Source organism: Montipora foliosa, chromosome 12 (assembly GCF_036669935.1).
Source record: "Montipora foliosa isolate CH-2021 chromosome 12, ASM3666993v2, whole genome shotgun sequence".
NCBI lineage: Eukaryota > Metazoa > Cnidaria > Anthozoa > Scleractinia > Acroporidae > Montipora > Montipora foliosa.
Genome location: NC_090880.1, coordinates 37,162,523 through 37,172,930, shown reverse-complemented (window position 1 = coordinate 37,172,930; position 10,408 = coordinate 37,162,523). Strand labels below are relative to the sequence as shown.

General features: G+C 40.7%; 1 protein-coding gene across 1 annotated transcript in view; it reads right to left on the bottom strand.

The window, feature by feature from the left end:
- Positions 1-1,764: 1,764 nt before the first annotated feature.
- The window catches only part of LOC137978536 (poly [ADP-ribose] polymerase 1-like), a 26,206-nt gene continuing 17,562 nt past the window's right edge, over positions 1,765-10,408 (bottom strand). The window contains exons 18-28 of the mRNA XM_068825511.1: positions 10,337-10,408; positions 10,080-10,202; positions 9,092-9,220; positions 8,904-9,002; positions 7,849-8,001; positions 6,051-6,087; positions 5,381-5,394; positions 5,177-5,253; positions 4,856-4,917; positions 3,081-3,198; positions 1,765-2,347 (exon numbers count right to left, since the gene is read on the bottom strand). The exon at positions 10,337-10,408 is cut by the window's right edge and continues 12 nt beyond it. Of these exons, the coding sequence (XP_068681612.1) occupies positions 2,269-2,347; positions 3,081-3,198; positions 4,856-4,917; positions 5,177-5,253; positions 5,381-5,394; positions 6,051-6,087; positions 7,849-8,001; positions 8,904-9,002; positions 9,092-9,220; positions 10,080-10,202; positions 10,337-10,408 (963 nt within the window). The 3' untranslated portion in view covers positions 1,765-2,268. The remainder of the gene's footprint in view (positions 2,348-3,080; positions 3,199-4,855; positions 4,918-5,176; positions 5,254-5,380; positions 5,395-6,050; positions 6,088-7,848; positions 8,002-8,903; positions 9,003-9,091; positions 9,221-10,079; positions 10,203-10,336) is intronic.

Here is a 10,408-nt window from a genome sequence, read left to right as displayed (position 1 = left end):
AGAAAGTTAATGGACTCACGAGCATGCCCTGGAGGAGTCATGAAAACTAGTTAGATTCAAAAGGCGCCGATAATTTATAATGACAGAGGAGAATGCAAGGAATCGGCTAGAAGATTGTGGAGAGACATGCGTACAGGGCCTTGGACTTTGCACCATACACGGTGCAATATTTCCCATCCTTACGCCAGCAGTGCACCGTTAGTTAGAGGACAAGATGAACAAGGTAAAAAAGCTGAAAGAATTGAGCTCCAGCTCCAGATAACAAGTTTAAAGTCCACGGTGCAGAGATTTCTTAATAAATATGACCAGAGGTCAAGTGTTTCGCAATCGAAGCAATCTTATTACTTGAATCGAGTGAAAGGAGACGCGAACGTCTCATTTTCTACAGATGTTTTACAAAGCAATGAACAACACCATCGCGTGCATTCCCTGTGCCATCTCGTTAACGTCACAGCATCACTCAGCATTTTGTGAAGCTATATAACATATTTTATATAACAGCATTTTTGTGAAGCTATAGTAACATATTAGATTATTCCTGCTATGTGGACCTTTTGGTAACTTATTTATTCTTATATATTTTATATATAGACGATTGAGTTTTATATAGGAAGGCTTTAAATACTCTATCGACATATGAATAGGCAGAGATCTTTTGTTATCTTTATATCTTTTCTCGATGAGAAAACGCTGAGAAGTAATAGAGTAGGGGTAGAATCAAATTCCGAACTTCAACATCACCCCCCGGGTTTAAGACTTTTGAAAACTGAATCCTTCAAATTCTCGGCCCCCGAGGCAAATGTTGCGTTTTGATGCGCAACCCCCTACTTGAGAAAATATACCTTTCGATTCCCACACATGGCGCAAACAGTGCGTTGAGTGACTCGGTATACGAGACGCGACATTTAGGGTTCAAATTCCTACCCTCCCCGTTAACTGCCAGGGAGATTTTGAAGTCTCACGGCTGATCGACATTAGTGTGGGCGCGTACCTCAAAACCTTTTGGTAACTCAACCTCGTTCCCAGGCTTGTCGACGACAAGGCAGAAAAAGAGAGAGAGAGAGAGAGCCTGAGAACGAGGTTGTTAGGAACTGAGGGCGCTTTCCGTTTGTCAGAACTGGCCGGCCAGACCCGTCAGTTTGCAAAGAAAAGGCAGCAATTTGAAGGAACGCTTGCATGATAATCCCTCGTTTTCTTCCGGAGGAGTGTATATCATCCTCGAAGAGTGTTAATTTGAAGGCGTTTTAGAGTTAGTCCTTCCAAATGCCTGATCCGGCCGGTCAGTTCTGTCAAATGGAAAGCGCCCTGAATGTGAAAACCAGATTTTTCTCACAAGCTGCATCCTTATCCTAGTGAATTCGGTTCTAGCACAAAGCAAGCTGGTTGGTTCGACACCTACCATTTGCCAGGAAACTCAGATTGCGGTGAGTTTGGGTTAGGGTTTCGATCTCGAGAACAGCATACAACTATCACAGGAATTGTCGAAAAAAGGTTAATTATTTTTTAACCACCGGGATTTGTGAACGATTCTAACATGTGTACAGAGTCAAGTGCCAAGAACTGAATGTTTGCCCAATATTGAATATCGGAAGATCTTATACTGGCATATACCAATATGAAAAGAAAAAAAGTACACAATAAGGATGAATAAGGTGGTTAGTGCAAGCAGACATGGTGACAAAAGGTTTATAGAAGAATAAAGATAAGACAAAAAGGAATGGAACTAGAAATTTAAGGTATAAAAGTTACAATTAGAAGCCGGACAATATTAACATTTTCTTTATTGGGGTCCGCCATGAACGGACTGTCTCAGCTCGAGTAAATCCATGCATGAGTGCATACCTCTATTTCGGTACAGTTTTTTTCCCAGTAATACGAAGAGAATGAGAAATACAGTAACACGAATTGAAAGTTAAGGCGTGTATGTCTCGATTCTCTCAAATAACCGGTGCTTTGTAAAAAAGTGTTCGCTACTTCTATCAATCATTTTGGTTTCTATTTCATGTTCGGTTTTCTGTAAACGAGAGCACTATGAAGGACTTAGCTTTTGAAATCAAGTTAGTCAATGTTTTCTCTAACATCGATAATTGAACATTTAACATTTTTGTCTTTATTTCTCTAACAACAACAACGGAAAGGTAAAAAAAAAACCGATCAAAATGACTGCGACGAGAATGATCGCCATGCCTCCTTCAACCTTAGTCCTTCTTTCCATTTCCCATTTTTCCTTTCATATTTCTTTCTTCTGTTCTCCCTGGAACACTGAGGTTACCATCCATATTTGTACTTAAATTCAAGCTTCAGCAGATATTTAATGTTGATTTGTGCAACATCATACACGATGTATCTGTTGTGAAGTCAAGGGTTTTAAATAAATACAAAGGCATTCAGAAACTATACGTCCGAAGAGACGTAACAGCAACATGGGGTTAATACAAATCAGAAAAGATAAATACGATCATCAAACGAACCGAGTAAGAAAGAGTGTTCACACGGTGTGACCAGCTGTCATGTTGGTTTAATGAAGTAAGAAAGAATTAGAATGAAAATACACCTTATTCCAAAATGGTCGCCGTTTTAGTATTCTTTTGTTTCCTTGGAAATTGGCCCTTATGGCCTCGCTTTCAATGTAAAATTCAAAAGAATATTTAACCAAGAGCCAATTTGCATTCAAACAAAAGAATACTAAAATGGCAGCCATTTTGGAATAAGGTGTATAGCGTTCAATTCCCAGTTTCTCTTACCCCTCCAATTGATATGACAGTCGTGTGACGTCAAAGCCAAAAGGGCGCGCAAAAATTTTTCCAGCGTGAAGCGCGGGAAAACATATGCTTTAAGTCACATCTGGTTTCGTTTGACTATTGATTGGTTGAGAAACTGGCGCGAAACCTTTCTGGCCAATCAAAAAACATAAATATTACAAAACCAAAGAAATAGTTTTCACTCTCGTCCTCCTCAGTTCACCAGCTCAGAAAACAGGATGCAATCGCTCTGCTCCTGACCTTCGACTCAAACTAGGTCTAAAAAAATTGCTGTTACTACACGGCGAGAACACAACTGAACGTAGCATTGAAGGATACTCGTTGTAAAGAAGACTTGACGTGGGAACAGTTGTATTGGTTCCTTTACCACTTGGAACAATCGTTCCATCATTTAGCGTAATATCGGCACCGGGATCAGGGCCTGTCCGACCACATCCTGAAACAAGACCCATTTCATAGTAGTCAAGGAGACAACCTCGTTCCCAGGGCCTCTCTTCTCTGCCTTCTTTAAAGCAGAGAATAGAGACCCTGGGAACGAGGTTGTCAAGGAGACTCAGGCGAACTCGTATTAGCATTCACTAACCCTTATCGCACTTAGAAGTTGTAAGGGTTCACAATATACATGTATGTCACTTAGCCAACAACTTTCGTCCTCTTTTTTTAGTGATGCGACTCTTGCACTACTTTACCGGGCCACTGTCTCAAACCTCCCTCACCCCTAACTACTTTCAACATCACTCTTTCTCAAATTAGCCCTGACAATGTTGGGAGAAGAATTCCACCTCCTCGAATTTATCTGATCTACACAATTGCTAATTTGCTCGAAATTGTGTATATCAGATAAATTCGGACACTGTGTCCAAGGACTTGTAGTAGCAGAGAAAAAAAAGGAAGATAAAAATCATACCCATGGATAGGATTTGAACCCGGAGTTTTGGAACCGCTTCACCACTGAAGATCAAACACCGCTCTCTCTCTCAAAAAAAAAAAAATTATTTAAGTCTCCCATGCAATGTTACTGCTGAAGAGTAATTTGGCCTAAGCTGGATTAATTAGGCGTAGGCTTTTATTTTAAAAATGTTTAGCTTTGTCGTGAAGTTTGGTAACCGACCTTTTGCAGTGTTTATTATTGTTTGTTGCCAAGTGATAATATAGCGTTTAAATTATTGTTCCTGAGCAGCTAGCGGTGGGGTGGTCAAGCGGTTTAGGTTACGAGTTAAATTAATCAACATTCCCAGGTTCGAGTCCTATGTCCATACACTTGAGTTGTCTCTTCAAACAAATATGACCATTTACCACAATTCCTGGGACACAGTGTCCAAATCAACGATAACTGTCTATTCACAGCACATTAGCAATTGTGTGTATTAGATAAATTCGGGGCGGGGGATGGGTTGCATTTATCCCTCTACATATAGCGCAGGTCGGATCACTCTGTGCTTTTTAAAATTGTCTGCCCCGTTATAATAATAGCAACATTGTCATCCCTGTAATTTGAAGCTATGTCTGTTGGCTACTGTAAAATCGAAACAAGTCTTGTAAACTCACGAGTGTTGCCCTCTTTTTCTTTTCAAATTAACAACCTTTATTTGTTAGAAAAGCACGTTCCACACTCATTTAGCCTGTGTACAGCCGCCCCCTCCCCTCCTTCCTCCATTTTTTTTCTGAGGGGATAAGGCGGTTGTACACAGGCTACATTCGTTTAAAAAAAGTTTAGGCAGGGCTTGAGAAGGTCACAGGGCTGATGGATTGTTGAAGTAGTACCTGTCGTCTCAAGGATTAACACAAATAATTAATCCCTTGTTCCTTTGGATTTATACAGATAAATCCCACGACCGCTAACCTTGGGGAGATCACGACGCACCCTTGGAGGACACCCATTCATGCCACATAAACAAATGGTTAAGAAACGTGCAACATATTAAAAGAAATAGTAGAAAAGGGAAGGTTGTTTTTGGCAGCTATTTCTCTAACGGCCCTCAGAACGGAAGGATTAAGGTCTCCGTTCTCGCTATTTCTCTCACTAACTGGTGTTACCACACCCGTCTTACAACATCACTTTCTCTAGAAGATAAAAGCGAGTCGCAACATACCCTTGACACTATGTTTTCCTTTTGGAGGTTTCACAACATAACTAGCGTCAGTCAGTTCATGCCTGAACAGATAAGAAAAAGGTAAATCAAAGTTTTTAACGCAATCTAACAGCCAACCCCTCCCCTCCCCTCCCAATAACGTTCCAAGAAATGAAGCGCGAAGGGTTTCTAGTGCCACTTCACTGAGTATGTTTACAAAGGACATCACATGTCGAAGGAAATTTGGATGATGACATGTTTTTTCTGACGTCACGTCTTACGTTTGCAATTTCGAAAAGATTGCGTGACTGTGTCATATTGTGACGTGACATTGATACTTACATATTTCCCAAAGCGACTTCACAGAGCATCAACAGACCAATGTTATCCGATGGTGTGGTTCGACAGTAGTTAGCCGACTGTTGAATAAAAGGTCCAGACAAACATACAATTACTGCCTCTTTCCTCAAGCCCAAACATCTCTATTTTTGCGTTTATCATCGGAAAGGATAAAAAAGGAACTAACAGTTCTACTACTAAGCTTACCTTCGACACCATATCTGAAAAAAAAAGTTGTAGCAAGTATTAGTACAGAGAAAAACAAAGAAAACAAGTAAAGACCAAGAATAGAATTTAAATTTACAATGATATCAAATAAAGAGGCGCTATTCGTGCAACAAATCCAGGTCACATTTGAATGTGGCCGTCTTAGCTTTAGGGCAGAACGTGGAACGAAAAAAAGTCGACCTACAAATGTCGAGTATGAAAGTTGAACTCCAGCGCTTTTTATTCAATTTTTGTAATCTCAGCGGGGATGCACCATAACAGCGTTTTTAAGCATACGAATAACTGCAGTCATATAATCCTATCGTGATAATGCCATATGGTGAGATGACAGTTTACTGAGAATTAGAGCAATATGCGGGAGGGGGGAACGGGGGTGAGTTGGGGATGCCTGCAGCAATGCCGTATAAGCCCGCTCCACATTACTCTGTTCTCCGGTTTTTAAACCAACAGCGCGTAAAGTATTCTGTTTTCCAAATTCACAATCTTTTCTTTCGGTATAACGGAATTGGAACAGAAGTAAACAGAATTGTGCAATGAGAATCCGTCGTCAGTTTGATTACGCCGTCCTAAACGCATGTCTGTTGAAGAGTTATTCAACACAATTCAAAGATAGTCAAAGGTTATAATCAGACAACGATTGCACACCAACCTGCAAAGTAAACACCTTTTCCAAACATGTAACCCGTCTGTCAAAGAAACCGGTAAAACACGTTAGCACAAACAGACCAGGATTTCAAAATGGCTGCTGCTTCATTATTTTTTTTCAAGTTGGTATTGGCCACTTTAAAGTTGTGTGGCAGACAGGGTCGGGAATTTTTGAATTGCACTGTGGTACTGTTTTGGGGACGAGCCACTGTTTATGCAGTCGTTTACTCTGCAAAGCAAAAAGATTTTCGAGTATACTTGTACGATAACAATGAACTTCGGTTTAAATCTTACGTTGTTAGTAAGTAAACGTCGTATGTACCACGATCTCACTGACATTTCGATCAAATCTTTTCGTTTTCCGGACAATTTTGCACCTTCGTTAGCGAGCCATCGTTTTAAAATTGCCATTTTACAATATTCTGGTGGTTTAAGAAGCTCAGCTCCTGGTATATCGCTCTCTTGCAACTTGAGTTCTTGCTCCACGCATGCAATGATGAAATGTGTTCCATTCAACGCAAGTCCATTCGCCGCCCGGTGAGTACGATTTTGCACGCCAAAATTCAAAATATGGCAGTGAATAGCCTGGAACTAGACAGAACTCTGAAAAGTTGTATTAAAATGGAACACACATTTCCATGGGGAAAACAGCACTACCTTTTCAGAAATTCCTTTTTCCTCGGAAATTTTCCAGTGGAACGCACCAAAAAGTCGTGTTACAAACGAACCGGAATTTCCGGAAATTGTTTTGTAAATGCTAAACAACTCTAGTCTCCTTCGTAGTCGTCTTCTGTGTAGTCACGCAACGCCACCCCCACCATTTTGTGAAGAGGAGCGTTGCGTGACGAGCCTACTGGCTCTCGATCAGAAGCAATCGGATATCGGCCATTTAGACACATTCTAAACTAGTTTACCTAAATGATAGAAATCCTACCGAGGAGAATAGAGATTTTCAAAATTGAGATTTCAATAACAGTACAAAACTGGACCTCCTTCTGGACCCAACTCGAGTGAAGAAATTAACAAAACAATAGATGGTTTTCACAGTGACGTCAACAAATTCTAAAATCAAAATCGCGAGGTCTTCTGAACTTTTATCTAAAGTAGGTTAAAGATAACCTAGAAATAAATCTTTTAAAGTTTCCAGTTCTGTGACGTCTTTCGTTTTGAAAATACAGCATATTGAATTTGCGAATTGTCACTTTGCGTGACACCATGATACAAGGCTATTTTGTTGGAAAAAAACTATATCCCTATGAATCTCTGCAGTTTTCGTTGATCACCGGCCGCCATATTATTGTTGGACCACATGGCGACTCCGTAGCGTGGAACGCTTCGACAAATAACTCAGAAACGATGTACCGCACAGACCTGAGAATTGACGAGGTGGTTCAAAGATTCGTTTCCTACAACATTCCAAGTTCTTGGCCTTTTTCATTGAACAATTTGCATAACAAAAACTTCGCACTTAGACTCGCTTTGAAGAGGAGACAGACGTGAACTCAGAAATGGCCTATTCCTCCATTCGCGCATAACTACAATTCCTTGCTCCTTTGACCGCAATCCCTTGCCTTTCAAAGAAAAATGTGTTCTTCTCCCGATTAGAGAGCTGCCTCGTTCGTTCGCTTCTGGCTCACTCGCTGCGGCAGCAATGAAAATTGCACAAGGAAATAAAACAACCACAACTCGCAGCAAACACCCGTATTTGGAGCTAAATGGGAGAGGAAACTCCGGGGAGTGAACCGAAAACTAGGTTGTTTCGACACTGGGAATATGATTACGGATATCACTTCACTCCTTACCACTGGGGCTTCAGGAGGCGCGATTCTCAACCCCTGAGACAAGATGCCAGCGTAATTTGTAGTGCGTGAACCATGCCACAACAAACGGCGATTGTGAAGTTCTTTGAAAGGTTGAAACCGATCGGCTTCACCATGGCGATTCACCTTGAAAACCTAGAAACAAAATGCATGATTGAGACCATTGCAAAACCTTGACATTTTCTGATAAAGACCGTTTCTAACGAGGAGGAACACGAAGGGCCAATTCGAGGTCTTCATTCTCTACTAGTTGGGAGCTAAAGCAACAAAAAGGCTAGCGGGAAGGGAATCGCCACAAAACGGCATATTTCAATAGAAAAACAATAACTTTGCGTGCTCTGCACGTGCACGTTCACATAACCGAAACAACGTTCAACTCATTTCTTTGCCGTCAACTACATAACAACAACTTCAAATAAATTTCAGGTTTCGTGAGACTGAGAATACAGCACGCTGGGAAACATTTTTATTCTTTGTCCTCTCATAAGCGCCATACATACCCTTTGCATTCTTGGGCAACGCCCATCCTTTTGACCAATTAAAAGAGTTAAAGAAAAAACTCGAGAAACAAATATCCACAACGCTAATTAATATTTTGCGAGCTGTTGCATTGCCTCCTTCCCAGAGCCCAGACAAAGAAGAAATCGTCCGACAATTACAATGCAGGGCCCTGGGGACGAGAATATTACTCTCGACTGCCGAAACCCTCCACCCACACTCCTGGAGACACTTCCTGACGTTTCCCACAATTCAATTATTCTCAATCTTTATAGCATTGACTCAATAGACCTAATCGACTAACTCAACAATTGTAGTGTGTAAAATTTGAAAAATTGTAGCAGCTCGCGTCGTTATTCAGTTGGTTGCCGAGTGATGCAAGAGGTGCAGATTCGAGTCTCTCGCTTTTCTAAAACCTTTCTTTGTTATCTTCTTATCAATCCTAAATTGAAAACCTGTTCACCTCATGTAATTTCACATCGAAGGTAAAAGGGAACTTTTGTGGAAGAAATGTGATGCTGTAACATTAATGATCCTACCTCGACGACATTCAACTCGTACTGAGTGTGAGTTTCAGCGTGGGTGTTTTTCACGTAATCGTCGATCATAGAAAATTCTTCGGAATCCTTGGCGAGAACCTTCAAAAAAAAAAAAAAAAAAAAGACAAAAAAGGAGAAAGTCATGCAACGACACCACATTTAGTATGTGAGAATTCGTCGTAGCATACCTCCAAATCTGTTTGCAGCTTTTCGTAATTCACGTCCAAAGGATCTTTGGCCAAATCCCCTTCTCCACTCTTCAACAAACTGTAAGCCACCTCGATGTCGAGCAAGTTGTCCAACATGCCAACTTTAGTCTTTAAAAAATTGATGTAAAAAAAAACTTTAGCTGACATTCAGTTCATGTAGTTCACTTAAGTTTTGCACACGATACTGATATTTGGGGAGTTTTGGCAAGAATCAGGCAAAAATCAACAGACTTCACTGGTGAATTTCACACTGTTCAATCAGTGTTTTTGCAGAGTACGGCACAAAATGGTACCAAGATGCGGGCAACATATATACTGAACGATTATTTTTCCTCTTCAAACCAATCATTATTAGGCTGATTTAGCAACAGAACGGGAACGTCAGTGGCGACGTCGCGCGCAGCAAAACTACCAATGAGAATTTAGAATAGAGAAGAAAAGAGTGGAGTCTACTCTATTCTGAATTCTCATTGGTGTTTTTTCTGCGCGTGCCGTCGCCACTGACGTTCCCGTTCTGTTGCTAAATCAGCCTATTTTGATACGTTCACACGGTAGTACAAGGCCAATTTTCAACTGGTTGAAATTCTGCGCGTCAAGGTTTCCAGTTCACACACAAGCGAGCTAACTGTTGGAAAATTTGGACACCAAGCTAGTCGTTCAAACGTTCAAACGTTCAAACTCCAAATTAGGGGACGAATTTCTATCGAATCCTGTTAAAATTTCCACAGGAGCAGTGTTGCCACTTTAATTATAAACCGTCTTAATTTTTGTATGGCAATGATCAGGATGCATGAATGTGGACTCAATTATAAGGAGACGCCGTTTTGGATCGCTGTGCGAGTGGGTAGATAGTAAAACAACTGAATTTTGGTTTAAATTTCACCCGTGCAAACAATACGAAAGTATTGCTTGGTTCCGTAAGAACAAAATGTGCAGAATTTTTTTGCCAAAGCCTCGTTTAAATCACCTTGATAAGCTCCAAGTTGTCCAACAACGGCGGCTTCTTCATGCCAAAGTCATGGGGAAGCAATGTATAAAATCTGTTGGAAGCATCTAAAAGAGAGCTGGAGCTTCCACCATCTGAAATAAGCTATGGCAAGAGTTAAACAGGTGAGAATCAGAGAAAATAAACCAAAATTAAATTTTAATAATTTCTTTATTAAGGTCCCCACGTTATATAGCCACGCATGATTGCTAAACTACATGTAAAATCAGCCTACTTACTTTCTGTGCTTCCCCTAGTACAGCATACGCACTTTCAATCTGTCGTCTTGTTAATTTTCCTAATGGCATCTT